We start from the raw sequence: 21,939 nt of genomic DNA, 5'->3' as shown, positions 1-21,939 counted from the left end.
CCTCAAATTGTCATAGAGTGAATATACCTTTTTGGTGTGCTGGAATTTAGGTTTTTTTCTGTCTATGTAGAAAGATGTATGTTTGTGATCTTAATTATTCTGGAACAGCTGAATTAAAGAGAAACAAAATCACCTTGGTAATAGAAATTTAAATCCCCAAAACCCTAAGGATCTGGGCATATGCAGTATATCTTTTGTTTGTGATGGATTATTGGCTGTGAATTTATTGTAAGTAATCTCCCAACTTTCTCTTCGGTCTGCATAATCATCCAGAATAAATAATTGGGGAGCTGACATTGCACATCCCTAAATTACATTCATGCTCTGCAGTTGGTCAACATCTCTATCCATTGCTATGAATAACTGAGTGTGGTGACACTTGCTAGAATTTTGTTAATAAAAGCAAATAATGGAAGAAACAGCAATATTGTTTGTAAATCATAGCCAGACCCAAGATATTCGGGTCTTTGTTGTGGACAGTTTGGAGGTTGTTAAAATAAACTTCGATACAAATTCCTTTTGGAGACTTCCCCTGCATAAGCCTAGTGTCTCATAAAAATGGGACAGCATTTAAACTGCTGTAATTACAGTATGAATATCATTGCATTTGACATAAAAGCAATACTACAAAGGCACTGTGTATCATCTTTTTGCACCAGCTATGTTGCAAGCACCCAGGGCTGTAGGATTTTCTTATTTTGAAGTTGTTTCCTTGCACCATGTCAGATCATGTAGAGAACTGAGATGACAGACATCTGTTTTCTAATGATGTGAATTAATGTTTGGTGGCATTTTGCTATAGGGAATAATTGATTTTAAAAGGCAGCGCACTTGTTTTAAAATAGTAATAGTAATATGGGGTGGATGGAGATTGAAGCCTAAAAGCCATCAAAGCAATATTTAGTTGCTAGTACTCTGACTCAACTGTTTTGAAGGGATAGGTAAAGGTAAAGGTTCCCCCGCACATGTGTGCTAATCGTTTCTGGCTCTAGGGGCAGTGCTCGTCTCCGTTTCTAAGACAAAGAGCCAGCAGTGTCCAAAGATGTCTCTTTGGTAATGTGGCCAGCATGACTAAATGCCGAAGGCATTTTTTGAAATAAAATGACTACAAAGACAAACAAGAATGTCCAGTTGCCTCTTGAAAAAGCACCTTTGGGACAATCAATGCGTTACTTTCAAGGTACTCATGGATTGCAAACCACTTCTGAAACTGCAGGGACTTATCCAGACAGTTGCCAGGAGTTGACACTTACTCAAACCCTACCATACCCAAAAGAGGTGTCAGAAATGACAGCCAGAATTCTCCAACCTCTAGGAATAGCAATAAGCTCACAAACTCACAGCCACACTCCTCCAGGAATTACCCAGAATGAAAGACAAGGTACAGAAGGCTGAAAAAACAATATAATTTACAAAATCATCTGTAACAATGGCGACCGGTTCTACGTGGGACAAACATCAAATCAATTGAAAACCAAGATTAATGAACACCAGCTGGCAGTCAAATGCCATAGTCCCAAATCCCTACTCTCTATCCACACTGATACAGAACAGCACCAATTCAATTGGAGCAATACAAGAATCATCAGCCAACTACCATTTGCCATACTCATGAGTTTATCCAAGCCGGGCATTCCACAAGCAATTCCATCAACAGACACATCGACCTACCACCAGCCTACGAACCCCTCAGAATTCAAATCAATCACACAGCCAACCAGAGATAGCACCATCCCTCAACTAACCCACACAACTCCGCCCCATCCGGCACATCACCTCCTGATGACTCTTACCTGACATGACCTCCCCATCACAAGACCCTCACTTGTCACAATCCACACCTGACCCTGACCTGATTTGTCATGATCTCACTATCACAAGACCTACTGACCAATAGTGGGTTTCAAATCCTGGCGCTACCGGTTCGCTATCGGTAGCGTGCAAGCGCATGGCACTTCTGCACATGTGCAGAGCATTTTTGATGATATCCGGGTGTGTGGGCGGAGCCTCCTGCCACCGCTACTACTGGTTTGTCCAAACTGGGGTGAACCGGGAGCAACCCACCACTACTACTGACCACACAAAGCCCTTATAAGCAGAAAAACCCCCATACTGATATCCCCTAAGTTCTGCAGAAGATGTTATCTAACCTGATAACAAAACATTCTGAAACTAACCCACAAGCTCAAAAAACCAATCTCCATCCTCAACTTACTAAAATACACCATGCCCAGATCAGCAACTTTCTTTAATATTGTAGGATAAAATCCACCTGGTTTTACAGAATTGAACTAATTCAAGGTCAGCAGATATTTTCAGCCTGTTTTTTCTGTCATGCTTAAGTTTGTGCTCCACTCCTTCAACCAGCACTTCACAAATTGCCCAATGGAATGCATATCCTCTTTTCAGGGAAGGCTGACCGGATTTCCCAGAGATTTTGCATCAGTTCAAAATCAGCTTTGGGTTTGCTTGATCTTAGCCGTAGCTGGCAGCTGAGCTAATTTATTGCTAGCTCAGCTACTATATAACTGAAATTGCAGCACAGCTGGTCTGCTTCCCTCCTCCTTTATTTTGAATGTTTCAGAAGAAGATTGTTTTTGTTATTTTCGGTATTCGTAGTCTAAATTCATTGGGCTTTCTGCATTCTTGCCAACATGCCTGCTGGCCTGTACTCTTCCTTACCAATTTGTTCTTCTTTCCAACACCTCCATTGCCACTAAAATGTTTGTACAACCATAACAGGGTTATGGGGTGGAGAATTGTGGTGGGTGGGAGTGTGTTTGGGGATTGTTGTGTGTTGGACCTGGTCTTTGGGTGTTAAGTGAATTTCGTTGTATGGGTATACTGTGTATACACGTACAATGACAATAAAGTTATTTATTTTTATTTATTTTATTTAACAGCTTCTCCTACAGTTTTACATTTGGGAAATTGCTTATGATTCTGCTTTTAGCACCTTCTTTTTAAAGAACTCCCGCATAATTCCTATTAGGCTTTTTTCTTACAGTTATGGTTACTGAGTTTATTAAAAACCAGTTTCTTGAATTACAAGGTGTGCATTTGTTGACCCTCATAATGTATATCTGCTCATGGCATTTAATTTCTAGCCAACTGTTGTACTGTCTGGGAGGAGAGGCAGAAAGGGGGAGTTGCCTGAGAAACCATATTTATACATGATGGGGATTCCTGCCTGATTTGCTCCAAGAGTTTGAAAAGGGAAGTGCTGTTCAGTAAAGGAGGAGAATCCTTAGGTACAATTGCCACCTTATGAGAATCTATGTGTAACCAAAGTCCTGTGGCCAGTGGTGGGATTCAACTGGTGTAACAACCGGTTTGCTGAGCACGCACTCCGCGCATGCGCAGTGCATTTGAAAACAGCTCTAAAATGTACCTTCTACTGCAGCCCCAGTAAGTAAAACAGCCAAGGCGCGGTAATCCACTCTGCCGCGCCTATCAGCTGGGCTTCAAACAAAGGAAATATAGGTCGGTATAGTGCAGGGGCAGGTGGGAGGGCGCAGCTGATTGTCAGAGCAAACCAGTTCACTCTCAGCTGATCGTCGTAGCTACCGGTTCATCCGAACTGGTTTGAACCAGCTGAATCCCACCTCTGTCTGTGGCTATTATTTAAAAGGCAGTTCCAGGAAAAGGAATTTGAGCAGAAGAGTGGGGCATACATTTTTATCTACACATAAGAGAAAGAATCTTCATTTTTCAAATTCCATTCCTCCAGTTGCATACAGGTAGATTTTGACTGATGACCACGATTGAGCCCAACATTTATGTTGAGACAATTAAGTGAGTTTTGTTGCATTTCACAACCTTTCTTGCTAGGTGCTAAGTGAATCACTGCAATTGTTAAACTAGTAACCCAGTTGTTAAGTGAACCTGGCTTCCCCATTGACTTTGCTGATCAGAAAGTCGCAAAAGATGATCAATGACCCCGGGACACTGCAACAATCATAAATATGAGTCAGTTGCCAAGCATCTGAATTTTGATCATGTGACCAGGGGGTTGCTACAACAATCATAAGCGTGAAAAATAGTCATAAGTCACTTTTATTCACTGTTGCAACTTTGAATAGTCACTAAGCAAATAGTTGTAAGCTGAGGACTACCTGTACTTGAGCCTGTTTTGTTGATGTGACACAATAAACTAAATGTGATGCACTTTGGATAAATATGACGCATATTTAGCACTTCCAGTAAATACTTTACAACTGCAACCTGCAGTTAGGTAAGTGTTGATGATTTAATTTACCTTTCCACTCCCAAATGACTAAGAATGAAAAAGAATGAAGCTAAAATAAGAGGAAATGGCAAGATGGCATTGGGCCTTAACAAGAGAACGGTGTTCAGATGGTCTTCATAATAGGCTCTGCTGATCACTTCATTAGACAAAGCCATAATCCTAGTCTACTATAATGAAGTTTTCCTGTTCACTTTATCCCTTTGAAATTAGTTTTCTTGCAAAGCTGTGTTACTTATCTTGAGGCGAGAAAAAAGTGTCAAGACCATGAACCATACAGTAAAAGAAAGTATTTAGGGAAAACTGATGGTTCATGAGCCTTAGATCTGTCTTTCTTGTTCTAGTTGTTCCATTTTGGCAAGTTGTATTGTATTTTTGGATGCACCTTTCCCTTAATACTTTTCTGTGAAGAATATACCTTTCTAATACAAAGAACAGTAACAATACTCTTTAAGATATTATGAACAATACAAGAAAGTTCCCAATGTAATATTCAGTAAATCCAGCACCAAGGATTAACAGAGTTAGGTTTTTAGGTTACTAGTGTACTTACTCATTATTCTTTCGCATCCAGCCTTCACAAAAATGGGTTTTCTAGATGGAAATGTTTCTGTTATTATGCAAATATTATGCCAAACATTGGCTATATAAGAGGCACAGCCATATAATGATGTTAAAATGCTATCTTTCAGTCCCTGATCCAATATATGAGTTGCTGCCCTGGTTGCCAAGTCCACCTTGCCATAATAATGAGGCTAGCAAGTCGTGCTGTAATTACTGATTCACTACAGAGCAGGACTGCAATTGCTATGTTCCACCAGCTATATTTCCCCTCCCATCTAACATGCCTGCCAGCAGGAAAACAAAATGAATTGGGGGAAGGTTAGGTGAGTATTTGGGCACTTGGAACAGTAGGTATAGCCATCTGTTGCCTGACTAATATGGTTATGGAACTTCTGTGCACCTGTGATGTGTCATTTGGGCTGTTTTCTGACCGTGGGTCTAGCATTATTCTGAAAAAGCATTAAACCCAGGTTCCAAAAATTCCATCTGACAGGTCATGGGCATAGAAAAAGGGTGAAGTGGCAGGAAACTCCATCCTTCATGTCATCTATCCAGGGGTAACAGAACTAGTTCACATGGCTGGCAGAACCTCGCTCTCTTTCTTGGTTGGAACAGATCTGTGCAGCACAGTATAGTCTCCCTTTGAAAAGTGACAAGGAGAAACAGGGATAAAAAATCTCTCTGGGAACTTGCTGGGAGACAGGATCAGAAGTGGGTTTCAGCAGGTTCTGACCAGTTCTGGAGAACCGGTAGCGGAAATTTTGAGTAGTTCGGAGAACCGGTAGTAAAAATTCTGACTGGCCCCACCCCCATCTATTCTCTGCCTCCCAAGTCCCAGCTGATCGGGAGGGATTTTGCAGTAACCTTCCCCTGGATTGGGGAGGGAATGGAGATTTTACAATATCCTTCCCCTGCCACGCCCACCAAGCCACCACAGAACCGGTAGTAAAAAAATTTGAAACCCACTACTGGACAGGATGGTTCCATCTCTTGCAATTGATATCTTCTGGCTGGGATAGCATTTCTAGTCAAACACTAGTAGTGATTTTATTTCAAATGGGATGAAAATATGGATTCAACCTTGAACTTGGAGGCTAATTAGCAAAAAAGTGGCCTAAACTCAAAAGCTCCTGGCAAATAGATGGGGAAGAAATGGAGGTAGTGACAGATTTTATTTTCCTGGGCTCCAAGATCACAGCAGATGAGGACTACAGCCAAGAAATTAAAAGACTTTGATCCTGGGGAGGAAAGCTATGGCAAATCTAGAAAGCATTCTAAAAAGCAAAGACATCACCTTGCCAACAAGAGTGCATATAGCCAAGGCTATGGTGTTCCCAGTTGCAATGTATGGCTGTGAAAGTTGGACTATAAGAAAGGCTGAGCGCCAAAGAATTGAGGCCTTTGAACTATGGTGCTGGAGAAGTCTCCTGAGAGTCCCTTGGACTGCAAGGCAATCAAACTGGTCAGTCCTAGAGGAGATCAACCCTGACTGCTCTTTAGAAGGCCAGATCCTGAAGATGAAACTCAAATACTTTGGCCACCTAATGAGAAGGAAGGGCTCACTGGAGAAGAGCCTAATGCTGGGAACAATTGAGGGCAAAAGAAGAAGGGGATGACAGAGAATGAGGTGGCTGGATGGAGTCACTGAAGCAGTAGGCGTGAGCTTAAATGAACTCCAGAGAATGGTAGAGGACAGGAAGGCCTGGAGGAAAGTTGTCCATGGGGTCGCGATGGGTCAGACATGACTTCACAACTAACAACAACAACAACAAAATCAAAAGCAAATGGAGAACTTTAAATTCAGTTTTAATGAATGTAAAGAAAGTGAGGAAATAGGCTGGCTACATATTTTAGTAGTGAGTGAATAATTTTCTATAGAGTAAAATAACTCCCCCCCCCCAAAAAAAAACAAGTGAAAACCAGGGAAGAAGATTAGTGTAGTCAAGAAGGAAAGAAGCAATATTTTTAATCATAGGGTCTGTATGGAATGGTGGGTTCTTTCAATTTTTAATAGATTATATTTTAAAGACTACAACTCTTAGGTTTCAGTTGACCTTGACTTGATGTTTCATTTTTAGATGTCATTTTTATAAATAAGCAAGGGTTCTTGGCATTTTAGTTTTCAGTATTTTTAATGCACAATAGCCATAGATATCATGGCATTTGCTCTTTGTCCTACAAACAAAGCCATTCCTTTCTCTTGCATGTTTGATTTTGTATATTTGAACAGATGTAGCTTGCTTCTGTATTCCTGATTAGACTGAATACCATGTGGTACCTTTTGGCTTGTTCATAATAATAGATGTATTTGTTAAGGAATGTCTGGTGATATTGATGATGATGATAGTGTGTGTGTGATGTAGGTACACACACACACACACACACACAAATACAAATCCACCTTAAAGTGAAGGAACCTAAGAAACGTTTGAAAAAACATACTTTTTCTCTTACAAATTCATCTCACTATAGTACAAATACACAGACAAATCTGGGGTCTTTTATTCTTTTTACTGTTAATGACCTCCTCAGTGAGAGCCAAGTTCATGCTGGTAAAATTCAAAACTGAATGTTTGTGTCAACCTCTGTCTCAAAACCACATGAATAAAGAGCAAAATACCATGCTTTTATTGCCAGGATGTATTTGCTGCTATAGCCATAACTTCACTTAACAAAGCATCCAATAAGCTGGTCTTTGCAAAAGACATTTTCCTTTCTATAGCAAGGCCCCTGAGCTTTAGAGAAAGATGGGTCATAGGAGTGAATTACTTTGCTGACCCCCTGGGATTTGTTCTGGTCCATATCTGGCACAACTGTAAACTAAATCTTCCTTAGATTTTGTGCAGGGATAAGAAAAAGAAATTGATGGTGTCTCTTTAGATCAAGATGCAATCCCTCTACTTTCATTCATTCACTGCAGCCACAGAGGCACAAATCTGAAGGGAAAAAAAGGAGTCTTGACTGTGCTCTGTCTCCATTTTAATTGGGAAATAGCAAATACAAGGATAAACAAAGGTTCTGCTATGTACGTGTGTTTTTACCTGAATGTCCAACGGCTTCTTACGATGGTAGATAATAGTTTCTATTTTAACTTTTCCTTGATCAGAGCTAGTTGAGTGAATTCAAAGAAACAGTAGCTGCCCTAGGCTAGATGCCCTTAGAGCAGGGGTGTCAAACTCAAGGCCCGTAGATCCGGCCTGCACAGCCCTCGGGCTTCATTTTCAGCCACGACGACACCCTCCTGCAGCTCTCTGCCAGCAAAAATGGAGCTCGGGGGTGGTGGTGAGCAGGCTCTGTTTTTGCTGGCAGAGGACTAGCAGAACAAGCTAAAAACAAAACAAAAGGAGAAATGTTTCCCCTTTGGCATTTGGGCATGCAAGAAGGGACAGGAAAGGAAAAAGGGAAAAATGAAAGACAAAGAAAAATAAGGAAAAATAAGGAAAGAGGGGAAGGAAGAAGAGAGAAGGAAGAGAGAAGGAAAAAGAAGAGAAGGGAGGGAGGGGGAAGGAAGGAAGGAAGGAAGGAAGGAAGGAAGGAAGGAAGGAAGGAAGGAAGGAAGGAAGGAAGGAAGGAAGGAAGGAGATTATAATGACATCTGCCTGCTGTTGGAAGTGCGGTTACAGCAATGGAACTTATTTTCACCAATGGTGGACCTGCCCGCAGGCGGTTAAATATTGGAAAAAAATACGGCAATGGATTTTGGAAATTACACAGATTAATTTGGAATTAAGACCTGAGATTTTCCTGTTGGGGGCAAAACCTTTGAATGTTAAATCAGATATATGGTTCTTGTTGATTCACATTATCACTGCAGCAAGATTAGCGTATGCGCAGGAGTGGAAAAATCAATACTTACCGATAGATTTGAAAATAATATATAAAATTAATGAGTGTGCGGAATCAGATAGATTAACTAGATTGATCAATGGTGAAAAAGACTCAGAATTTTATAACAGTTGGAAAGTATGGTACGATTGGGTCCAGAAAAGGTGGGATAGAATAGATATATGATGATGTATATATATATGGTGGCAAATATGTATGTATAAAGGAATGATTTTATACTTATGGACAATGTAATCATATTATACCATGGTGGCAGGATTGTATATTTTATTTGTGTATTAGTGTATAGAATATATTAATAAAAATTATATATATATAAAAAAAAAATGAAAGTGAAGGAGGGTCTGAAGGAAGTCCTGCCTTAGCACTTGGCCACTGCAGGAATGATGTCAAGCTGGCCACACTCACCCTGGCCATGCCCAACCCGGCCCCCTGTGGTCAAACACACTCCTGATGCGGCCCTCAATGAAATCGAGTTTGACACACCTGCCCTAGACAAACCATGCAATTAATATCCACATCACCACAAAAGTTGTAACTTTTTTTATTTGGATTTTTCCCCCCAAAAAAATTGGTGCTCAACTTAACTCATTGCCCTATGCAGCTCACCTAGTTTGCTGATATAGATAGACCACTCTAACAGAAAAAAAAACTTATTTATGCTGCTTGGAACAGAGAATCCACATCTGCTTGGAAACGAGAATTTCAATGCCTTTCTGCAGTTATTGTTGCACATGCTGAACAAAAATCTGACCTGCTCTGCAACCTTCACATCTGCAGGAAATATATCTTTTGTTGGATACAACCATCCCATTTTATAACTATATACAACTAAACTTTGTAAAACCCCCCAAAAAGCTTTTCTGGTTTGGGCCAAAGGGCCAAATTAAATGATCGACTAAATGATCATCAAGGTTCATTTTAACTCTTGCATTCTCTGACTCTAAATTGGGGATTGGTAGCCTTTTCAAGCATCAGCATATAAATCCATGTTATGATGAATATGTGCAGATACTGTACCATACACATATTCGTACATGATAAAAAACTGCATCCACTTTTATGTGAAGCCATCGGAATTTCACATAAAAATGTCAGCAGTTTGTAAGATTTTTAGAATTCCCAAACTAAAGAAAACTTGAAATCTTATATATGGGAAGTTATAAGCGTTTGACTCTTAGCAATCCAAGTTCTGTGTTTATGTGGCTGGGGTAGAAGGGAACCAAGCAACAACCTATTGTCATTCATTCAACACTAGCTAATTAGAATAGTGTTTACTCTAGACAATCTATTTCCTATTCGTGGTGATTAAATTTTCAAATTAAAAAATAATTAAGTGATCAAGCCATGAGTTTCACATGATAAAGTTGTTTTACTTCTCTGAAATCTTTAGCAGGCGAGGTAGGACTTTCAGAAAAGTTATCTGCTAAAATTATTTAACTCTTTGTAGACTTGGTTTCTGCATCTCTTGGCACTTAAAAGCAATACAGGCTTTTTAAAAAATATATTGTAAGAACATTTAGCCTGTGATCTAAGTGGAAACAATGTGACATGTAATTACAGTAGGGATAGGGATATTTTTCGAGCACGAGTACTGAGTTATAATTCATTGTATATACAGTATGTTGCTTTTGGAGTAGATCTTCTTTCTCATGGACTGTGATTTTGCAATAATTTGAATAATGGCTACCTGTTACTTAATCCTGAAATTATCATGGGAGAATGCAGAGCAAGATAGTGATTCAGTTGTTGGGTTTGAGTTCAAATCTTTATAATAATAATAATTTTATTGTCATTGTACGTGTATACACAGTATACCCATACAACGAAATTCACTGAACACCCAAAAACCAGGTCCAACACACATAACAATCCCCAAACACACTCCCACCCACCACAATTCCCCACCCCTAAACCACCCAAACATCCACACAACAGACCAAGTAATGCTGTCCAATAGCTCACCGATGGTGGCCCTTTAATTCATTGTTGAGTGCAATTATAGTTTTGGGATAAAAACTATTCAGAAAATGTGTGGTCCGAATTTTAATTGTTCTGTATTTTCTGCCAGAAGGCAACAGTCCAAAAAGATTGTAAGCAGGATGGGAAGAGTCTCTGAGTCTTCATCTATGGAGTTGAGTGAGCATTCATGTGATTCAACCTAATCTAATTTGCAGCATTGTTGTGTGGTTAAAATGGAGATAGGAAAGGAATAAAATAAAATACAATATTAATGCCCCACATGCTAATTTTCTTCTAAGGAGCTTAATTTGTGTTCATACTCTATGAGATAGGATGGGTTGAGAAAAATGACTCATCTGTCACTCACTGTGCTCTGTGGTCAAGTAAGCGAGCTGCACTGGCTCCCTATTGGTCTCCAGTCACAAATTCAAGGTGTTGGTTATTACCTTTAAAGCCCTACATGGCTCAGGGCCAGGTTATCTTTGAGACCGCCTTCTACCACATAGCTCCCAGTGACCAATAAGATCCCACAGAGTTGGTCTCCTCCGGGTCCCATCAGCTAAACAGTGCTGGCTGGCGGGCCCATGGGGAAGGGCCTTCTCTGTGGCTGCCCAAGCTCTCTGGAACCAGTTACCTCCTGAGATCTGGACCATCCCCACCCTATTGGCCTTCCAAAAAACGGTGAAGACCTGGCTTTTCCGGCAGGCCTGGGGCCGTTGATCTCACTGTTGCGATCTGGCGAGATCCGGCCATGAATGGTGTGAATGGGTTTTAATTGTTTTTAATGTTTTAATTTTTAATGTTTTTATATATGGTTTTTAAATGCATTGTAAGCCGCCTTGAGTCTTCGGAGAAAGGCGGCATACAAGTTGAACAAATAAATAAATAAAGTCCTTGGTTTTGGGATTCCAGTCCAGCATTCTCATTGCTACAACATGACTCTAAGTTTCATAGAAATAATACTACAACTGATAAAATGTTGGTGGGCTATGTGTGAGAGAAAGAGTGTGATAACAAAAGAGGGCAATTAATTCATTTTCTACAAACCCCCTTCCCAGTTCATTAATGTTCAAACTTTCATTCTGTTCCTCTTGATGTATATGTACTTATGGTATCCATGACAATGGGGGCGGGGGTGTTGAGCACATTTTCCCTTTTCTACCCCTTTCCCTTTCTTTGAGGCTGCTTAGGCTATCAGACCCAGAGTTGGCAGTGGACTTGAATCTAGATCTCCCTAGTCCTAAATAAAACACTTGAACCTATAGTATCCCCAGGGATGCCAGAGCATCGGGTGCTGCAATGCAAGTCCCAATCCTTTTCCAATGATAAGAACCAGAAGGTGCTGCCGCCGCCTTAACCACTATGCCACACTGCAATCCAAGCTGATTTGTTTATGTATTCTTAGTTTGTGCTATTTGCAACTTTGTTTTAAGGGGAGATACATAATAAGCATTTGAGCAGTTCACTGCAGATATGTATAATGGGTGGAACAAAACGACTCTGCACGTTCCTCAAAAGAGATTTGTTCTTTTTCCCCAGTCCTATTGCGGAACCTCCGAAGAAACCCTCTTACCAAAGTATAGAAAGGTCAGTGTGATTAAATAGCATGGGAAATTAACATTATGGCATTGGCTGTGGCTGCGGGTTTTGTATACTGCTGAGACTAGCCTGGATTGAAGTGGCATATAAATTTATCAATACATAATATTGATAGATAAATATATAATATAAACATAGTGACAAACATGTATAACTAAGAGATTAAGAGATTTTTTAATCAATATAGGTTTCCTGATGCCAAGAAGCCTACTGTCCTTCTAGCTCAATTTACAATACTTTGACAAACTGCAGTGGTTTCCAGAAGCATTTTTTTTTTTTTGCTCCAGCTCCTCCTTGAGACCATCTGGCACTAGAAAAAAATAGGATAGGATAGGATAGCATAGGATAGGATAGGATAGGATAGGATAGGATAGGACAGGACAGGACAGGACAAGACAAGACAGGACAGAATATTTTTATTTATTGTTTATTGGTTCGATTTATATGCCGCTCTTCTCTGAAGACTCAGGGCGGCTTACAATGCTTTAAGCAATGGTCTTCATACATTTGTATATATCTGCTTAGTAGGGCTTTCAGCCCCCCCCCCCAAGCGGTGTTCTTTTTTATACAAAGTCAGCTTATTGCCCCCACAATCCAGGTCCTCATTTTACCTACCTCGAAAGGATGGAAGGCTGAGTCAACCTTGAGCCTGGTGAGATTTGAACTTGCAGTGATTGCAGGCAGCTGGTGCTACTTAACAGGACTTTAGTCTGCTAAGACTAGACTAGACTAGACTAGACTAGACTAGACTAGACTAGACTAGACTAGAATAGAATAGAATAGAATAGAATAGAATAGAATAGAATAGAATAGAATAGAATAGAATAGAATAGAATAGAATAGAATAGAATAGAATTTTTTATTGGCCAAGTGTGATTGGACACACAAGGAATTTGTCTTAGTGCATATGCTCTCAGTGTACATAAAAGAAAAGATACATTCATCAAGAATCATAAGGTACAACACTTCGTGTTAGTCATAGGGTACAAATAAGCAATCAGGAAACAATATCAATATAAAAACACACACATTTCATCTGTTTTTCATCTGGCTTAAAAAGAAAAAAAAAAGTAGAACAAGCATCACAATAGACAGGGCAGGCAATCAGACAACCTCCAAATGATTTTAGGCCTTGACTCTTATTGGCTCTTGCAGCAAGTGCAGGAAAAGGATTTTGAAGCTATAGCCCAAAATATCTAGATGCACCAGGTTGCCTCTTACTATGCTACATAGAAGAGAAGAGAAAAGGACCTAAATTACAATCTATAGTCTAAAACAGGGCTGTCAAACTCGCAGCCCATGGGCCAGATGCGTCAAGCGCTGACCACGCCCATTAACCATTTGGCAAAGGGGGGGAGTCACAATATGTCACATGACACCGTTGTGATGATGCAGGTTTGACACCCCTTGTCTAAAAGGACCTAAAAGGTCCTTTAATTCTACAGTGTAGAGGTGGATGGATAAAGGGTGAAGTATTTTTATACCCCTTTTTTCTTTGTTGGTATTTACTACCTTTTAATTAATGACAACTGAAAAGATATCACGGCATTCCTTTTTCTAAAAAATCCACTTTACTTGGCTTGCAAATGACTTTCTGCCTTCAAACCATGGTTTTATCATATTGATTTAGAGATATTTCCATGCTTTTTGGAGGAAAAGAATTTAGGCCAAGATAGTCCTAAATGTTTTATCTTTGTTGAAATAGTAAATCAAGGGTCAAATTTTCTTAGGGTTTTTTTTAAAGCATCTTTCCATAATTTTTTTTTCTTATCTATCTTTTGCTTCTTTGTCCTTCCTGACTTTTCTGACAAGTCAATTCAATTCAGAATGAAGCTGACAATTAGGTGCAGAGAATCTGAAGATCACAATACAGATGAAAAATCCAATCTATGTATTTAATACTGAATGCATAAATGGCGTTTCAGTAAATAGGACTGCCATAATTGGCATATTGTTGTTGAGGTTGTTTAGGGGAGAGGATAAAGGATGAATCTTTTCAATGTATTAACTAGAGGAATCGAAGAGCAATCATTCAAGTGGCTAAAAAGAAGATAAGATGCAACACATTCCCAGAGGTGTGTTTCTTTGAATCCATAACCAGTGACCAAATTGTAGCAAGCTGAATCAAATACTGCCTTTCCAGAGAAAATCTCTTGTACAGAGTCAATATAGCATGCATTGTAGAGCAGATGCTAAGTAGGAACAGTCATTCAAATTCACACCCTGTTTGAGAATTTCTCCCCCCAAAATTGGCCCATCTTCTTTGAAACCAGTAGGCTGGATTTGCTTTCAAAGGAAATAAAAGGTTTTATTTTATTTATTTATTTTTATTTTATTTTAATGTGCATGTATATGTTTTTAAATATATATGCTGCCCAATTCTTTATACAGTCATTAAGAATCATAAAAAGGTTCAATTCAAGGTGTTGATCATCATTTTTAAAACCCTCTAACAGATTAACAGAGTTGGAAGGGACTTTACAGGTCATTTAGTCCAACCCACTGCCCAAGCAGGAGACCTATGTCTGCCTCTACCTAGGATTGAACTCACAACCTCCTGATTGTGAGGCAAGAGCTCCACTTCTAGGCTACAGCAGCTGTAACCTCTATGGTAGAGGTGGGGAACAATGGCCTCTTTATGGCTTGTGGAGTCATGCTGGCTCAGGAATTCTGGGAGTTGAAGTCCACAAGTCGTAAAGGGGCCATTATTCTGCACCCCTGTTCTATGGCATGAGTCCAGGATATCTGAAAAACCGCCTTTCCCCAAGGGGAGCGGTCCTTCCCACTCATTCTGACAGAAGGGGTCCACTCAGACCCCATCAAGAGAAGAGCCTTTTCTGCCACTTCTTATACTGTAAGCCACCTGGTCACTTTAAACAGTAAGATGGATGGCATACAAATTTAATAAATAAACAATAAAAATATCCATAAAACTAAAACTAGACTGAACAGGCGAATGGTGAATAATGTTAATAGCAATGACAGGATCCTGAACCAAAACATTCCAATTTGAAACACCAAATATTTATGTTACATATGAAACTCTACTTGAAAAGTTTACAGGATTGTGGCCACAAGAAGCTAGGGAAGTCAGAACGAGTCCATTTGCTTCCCTCAGAAATTATCACAGAAATAAACAGTGCAGTAATCTTCAAAATTATTTAGGTGCTTAAGTATTTCAGCTTCAGTGGTACCTGAACATTTGATCATTCCTGACCTAAGAATTGCTTTAGGAAGTGTAATAATCTGGAATATACTGTATCCATAATTAGATTCTCAGAAATCAATTCTATTAAATCAATGGATTTTTTTTCCCAAGCTAAATGTATAGAACTTGCCACTTAAAGCTGCTGAATGCCCTTTGAATATAGTGTCGCTTGCACTTTCTAGCAAAACTCAGGTTATGCATTCATGGTAAATTATGCAAATTAAATTTGTATCTACCTGCTTTCATAATGCATTTTGCTGCTGAGACTTGTCTTCAGGTTTTTGCTACAAGGTGGCAGCCTGAGAACAAAAAAAAAGGACAGGCATTTATTGAAAGAGGCTATCAAATAGGGCAACTTTGGCTTTTCATAAGCTTTAAAGGGCATTATTATCACTTGTTAATTGAAATTTAATCCATCCAGGTTCCATTTCAAAAAAATTTAATCAATCATTGCTTATCTATTTTTTTATAATTTTCTTTCTGTTTTTAAAACAGAGTTTCTATTTATTTTTTTCTGGTTTTAAAAAAATATTCTGAAATTGTAGCTTGTATTTATTTCTTACCCTGTTTCCCCCAAAAGAAGACATCTCCTGGTAATAAGCCCAATCAGGCTTTTGAGTGCATGGCAATAAGGCTAAGCACTTATTTCAGGGTTCAAAAAAATATAAGACAGGGTCTTATTTTTAGGGAAACATGGGTAGTTGTCATTTTAAAATATCCATAGATTTAGGGAATTTCAGAGTTTCTTTCACTTCCTTCCTTTCTCCCGTCCCTTCCTCTTTAATACATACATTTTAATGTGGGGTTTTTTTTTCCCCTGATGTTGTAAAATCTTTGCACATCAGTGGATTGACTCCTGGAATGATTAGGAGAAGAAACTCTGGTATCTAATAAAAAGTTCTGCTAAGCTCCGTACAGAGTATGGTCTTTAAATGGATGCTAGTGTCCATATAAGAAACATGAAAATGGAACACTTATTAAAGTTGTGATTATCTATGACTTAGCTAACCAATCTACAGTGCAAACTTCTCTTTGATTTTTCTCCATATCCAGTATTTATACTACCAATGTTAAGGAATATGAAGAGCAAGAGCCTGTTGTTGAAGAGAAGATAGAAGTAGAAGAGAAGATAAAACGTGCTAGCCGTGGAAAGAAGAAAACAAAGAAATAGTTTGGAAATAGATTGGAAGGTGTTACTGTTATTTATTTGTTTGTTTATTTAGAACATACATTCATGCTGGTCTGAATTTAATGCAGTTACAGATGTTCAATACAGATATAGCCAAGTGGATTGCATACATTATATAGCAAACCACATCCCAAAAGTATCTGCCTTATTATCATCAACCTTCCCATAAAGGAGCTTCTTTCTTTCCATAAAACATCTTATCTTTCTAAAACATCTGGAGATCAATTCCCAGCAAATATTGCAGATCCTAGCAAGAATCTCCTTACCTTGTTCTGCAGAAATAAAACACCTTTGGAAAGAAAACAAAAGTTGTGGTCAGACTGATGTGCAGGAAGCATAGCAAGTTTGGTGAGTTGATAGGGCAGAGAGGCATGGACAGCTAAGACGGGATACAGCAAACAAACAAATGAAATGAAGGGCCATTAGAGGTCATTGAAAATGGAATTAGTTAAATTATCATCATCACTACCCTCATGGTATGGTATACCCTCATGGACCTCATATGAGATCTTATGGGATTTCTAACAGCAATATAGAAAGAATGCCAATATTTTGATATATTAAGGGGTTGTTTTGCTTGAGGGGTTATTTAAGCATTTGACAGATGATATGAAATAGTAAGGATGAAATTAAGACATGGATTTGTTTTGTTTCGTTTTAGTTTTTGACACCCACAACCTCCTTCAAAACCATACAATGATGTCCAGCACTTGGAAAAAATTACCATCCTTCCTTATACATTGATCTTCCAGCAAGAAGCCTTAATCTTTTCAAAAGCAATGTGTTTTCAAAATTGTGACACACTGAAGTTTTTCAAGAGATCAGATTAACATGGGGAAACATCTAATAAAGAACAATCACATCCATATAGATGCTTTGAACAGAACTGAAGAGAAAAGAAAAAGAAAATGGAATTCTGACTGAATTCTATTCTATACATGAGTATATACAATACTAAAATACAATTTTCACTTGGAATCTTAAAATCCCCTGTTAAATTGTGGACACCTATAGCCTTCTGTACATCATGTTGCAGCAGCTGTCCTCATCCTAACCATAAGTAGAACTGACTAAGGCTGATGAAAGTTGAACAATATTTGGAAGGCCACAATGCTGCATCCCTGTCTCAGATATGAAGGCTAGATTTGACAGGACACCTGGACTCAGCTGTGACACCCAATGGAGACCTTGCACTTCTATCTGATAATAAAGTGAGATTATGACTCACCTTTCACCTTAAACAAATATATAATGTAAGAAATCTATGGTAAAGTACATATGTGATAAATAAATATGTAATCTGATATTGGCCACTGTGTATGTTCAATTTCTCCTCCATACCCTATTTCTTGTTAATAATACCATACATGGAACAAATAATACCATGCAATATATCATAGATTGAATTTACTCTTTATGTAGCAATGTCTGTAGAATTTCAAAGGGTATGAATGTGTTTATCCAAATCCTTTGATCAGTGCTGGTATCTTAACCATCAGAAACAATGGATATACATGAAGTTATCCAATAGGTAATGTCAGCTATCAAGCTACATTTAGTCAAACTAATTTGTTACTAGGGAAGATGTTCATTGAAGTAGAAGAGATCATAACCTCATATTAACAATAGACTGAATTTTTAAGAGATCAACTGAAGTCAGATCTAGCAAATAACTTATTTAATAAGAAGCTGGTATATCACGTTATCCAGAAAGGGTTAGGACAGTTTTAGTATCTTCTTGACCTGAATGTGCCAAAGAGTTTTTCTGATTAAAAATCTCCAATTTAAAATTAAAGGGAAAGGTATAGATTATGTTACAATTGATTCGCTATACTTCCAAAACTGTCCAGAGTTACTTGGTTGAGTTGGATGGCTATAGAAATTGAATAAACAAATTAACAACAGAACTTAGTTTTTGGAAAGAAACATTTCATCTTCATTACATTCTACAATAAAGATGATTATTTGCACAATGACATTACTTGCAAAAATGGCAGACCGAAAAATAATTTCTATTAATATTTTCATTTAATTACATTCACATTTTCTGTTATGTTCATGGTAAATTAGTATGGTTTTGATCCCCCCCCCATCCAAACACTAGGATTCATGTGCATGTATATGGGAGGTTGTCGGTTTTTTCTATTTTGTTTTTCAGTTCATCACTTTTCAATAAAGCAAGCAAGTGTTGGATGTAATAGCTTTGAAACCAAATGTCCCCTAGAGGCTGTAATAAATTAATATGGGTCTGAAAATTGCCAGAGTTAAAGTGACATTTTACTAGACTTGTTTTCTGACTTCCCCCAGATACGCACATTCTCATTATCTAGAAAACACTGCATGAATTTGACATGTGAATTCTGTAAAGAAATAAAATTAGCAAGAAGACTATGTGGCTGAATTATATCATAGGAGAATATGTATGGTTGCTTTATTTTGCTTTCTCTTAGAAGCCCGTCATCAAATCCTACAGACTAAGACATGCTTGATGGCAATACTAGAATGACCTTGCTAAAGCAGACTATTATTAGAAGGCCATTGTAGTGTGTGGGTTAGGGGGCTGATCAAGGAAGACCCAAATGCAAATCCTCACTCAGCCATAAAGTTTTGTAAGATTTTGAACCAGTCATTATCTTCCACCATGATTAAACGTAAAGGGTTGTTGTGAGTGAAAAATAGAAGAATAATGCTATGCATACAAAATAAAATACACCAAATTTCATATCAGTCATGAGTTTTGGTCATCCAATTATTTCTGAGACATCAGTTAGGCTATCATCACTCAATTTTCAAAAATATTACACAGAGATTATTAAAAAATTGCTGAGACGAGTTCACATATTAAGCCATAAACATAGTATACAAACCACAATTGATAGATCGAGAAAAATATACAAAGTCAGAACTGAACTACATATTGTTTAGGATAATGTCTGAACTTAAAATGTTTATAAATAAGTCTGTGTCCTCTGGACTAGTTTTCCATCATTAACCAACTGGGAGGAAGTTGCCACCACATAAACTGAGATTGGGTCAAGTTTCTCCTGTTCATAAAATAGCAAATTTACCCACATACCGGTATATGCTCAGGTTGAGTGGGGAGCTGTCCATGGTAGAACATGCTTGAAGTTTTAGCCTCAACTGAGCCACAAACCAGAAGGCTGCTGCTTGGTGCATTCTGGAGCTTTCATCAGTTGTTGCCTACCTGCCTGCCTGCCCCAGTCCTTAGTGGAGGACTGTATATATTTACAGATAAGACTATCTGCAGATGAACAAACCTTCATTTTTAAAATCAAAATAGCATAAAAATGCAATACTTGCAGACAAGCTAACCCTCAAAATTTTGTATGTTTTAATTTTTACAGTTGGCTTACCTGCAGGTGAAAAATTTGGATTTATCCACAGATAGACTTATCCACAAGTATATGTGGGGTATACGGGTACTTTTAAAAAACTGAGGGAAAACTCAACTATATATACTCGCTGGTAAATCTATTTGTGGATAAAATTACCCACTTGGGTGTGGGTGGGTATATTTTGGAACCTAAAATTCAGAGTTTATGCATGAGTATATACAGTAACAAAAAATTCGGCTGTCAAAGATAAATAGCTCCTATTTAAAAAGGCTTACAGTGAACAGAAAATGCTTCATGAACCCAAGGGATGAATGTGGAAGAAATGGCATTACTTTTTTTTTCCCCATATGCTGCTATTAGGGAAGGGGGGACAGAATATATTAACCATGGCAGTGACATGCCACATCCCTTTTCCCAAACAGGGACTTCTGCAACCTGTTCTACCTGGTAACTTATTCTTTGTAATTGGGACCTCATTCTGGCAGAGAGATTGTAACTTACTACCTCAGCAGTCCAAATCCATCTGGATCTTGGCCTGGCCATATGTTTTCTGCAAAGACAGCATGAATTAATTCATTAAAAAGTCTATGGTGTATAACTAATTTTAGTCCTCATTTCTGACAACAGAAAAAGCATCTAAAAGATGTTTGCTGAATTGATACAAGTGGAACTTGGAAACAAAAAGTGGAGTTAGTTTATTTGTTTGTTTTAGCTGTTGGATAAACAACTATGTCTTCTTTAAAATTCTTTTTCCAAGTATTTTCCTTCTGAAGATCTTGATTTTCCCCCGCCAACTAGTATTTTTCTTCTCAGTGCATTAAAAATCATTTTGGCTACCTTGTGTTGCTGTTGCTGTTGTTGTTGTTGTTGTTGTTGTTGTTGTTGTTGTTGTTGTTGTTGTTGTCGTTGTTCTTCTTCTTCTTCTTCTTCTTCTTCTTCTTCTTCTCCTCCTCCTCCTCCTCCTCCTCCTCCTCCTCCTCCTCCTCCTCCTCCTCCTCCTCCTCCTCCTCCTCCTCCTCCTCCTCTTCTTCTTCTTCTTCTTCTTCTTCTTCTTCTTCTTCTTCTTCTTCTTCTTCTTCTTCCTCCTCCTCCTCCTCCTCCTCCTCCTCCTCCTCCTCCTCCATATTTGTCATCAGACATTGACGATTTTGCATTCTTAACCATTCTCAAATCAACATTATGGAAGAAGTTCAGTGGGATGGATTCACATACCATACTGAACTACCATTATTTTAGGTTTTGGAATGAGCCACTATATGCAGTTTGCTCCTGCTAGAATCAGACAATCAAAACAAATATAAAATCAAATGAAACACAGCTGCATGTGACAATCCTGCTAAAAAAACTTATTCATTTAAACCCAAACTCAAACACTGTGCCTGGTATATGAATTAATTGTAGAGGTTTCATACCTCTAAGTATGTCTTTTTAATTATGTCCTTCACTCTGTGTGTTAAATTTGAAATAGTTATGGACATGACAAATTCCAAATAGTTCATATTAAATGCACTCCATACATATTTTCTCAGCAGTCACTTTCCCTCATCCAATTATTGAAGGCTATTCTTCCTCTTTGACTTTCTTTCAAAATTATGGGGGCAGCAAAAATCTCCCATTTTTTTTCCTAGCAGTTTTCATTCAGCATGATGAAAAAGAAGAGTTCAACTTTCTTTCAAAGGAGAACATTTCAGTAGCATTCCCATTGGTACAGTGGTGTGTTCTTATTTATTTATTTATTTATTTATTTGTTTGTTTGTTTGTTTATTTATTTATTAAATTTATTGGTTGCCTATCTTACCATAGGGTAACTCCAAGTGATCTACAATATTAAAAAGATAAAACTATACAAATAGCATACTATAAAAATATACATATACAAAATACATTTTTTTTCACCCAATTAAATTAAATATTTAATTCTTGGATTTAGTTTCAAGGCAGTCAAGAAGAATGAGTATGTATGTTAGTT

The 21,939-nt window shown here is 38.2% G+C and overlaps 1 protein-coding gene across 1 annotated transcript in view; it reads left to right on the top strand.

Annotated features, from left to right (window-relative positions):
* The window catches only part of CUNH3orf20 (chromosome unknown C3orf20 homolog), a 65,494-nt gene extending 48,898 nt beyond the window's left edge, over positions 1–16,596 (top strand). The window contains exon 14 of the mRNA XM_070934359.1: positions 16,479–16,596. Coding sequence (XP_070790460.1) covers positions 16,479–16,596 — 118 coding nt within the window. The remainder of the gene's footprint in view (positions 1–16,478) is intronic.
* The last annotated feature ends 5,343 nt before the right edge of the window (positions 16,597–21,939 follow it).

Source organism: Pituophis catenifer, unplaced genomic scaffold, assembly GCF_029215685.1.
Source record: "Pituophis catenifer annectens isolate HBS135680 unplaced genomic scaffold, rPitCat1.0.hap2 SCAF_2, whole genome shotgun sequence".
NCBI lineage: Eukaryota > Metazoa > Chordata > Lepidosauria > Squamata > Colubridae > Pituophis > Pituophis catenifer.
The sequence above is the reverse complement of the archived record's forward strand: the minus strand, read 5'-3'. Positions and strand labels throughout refer to the sequence as shown.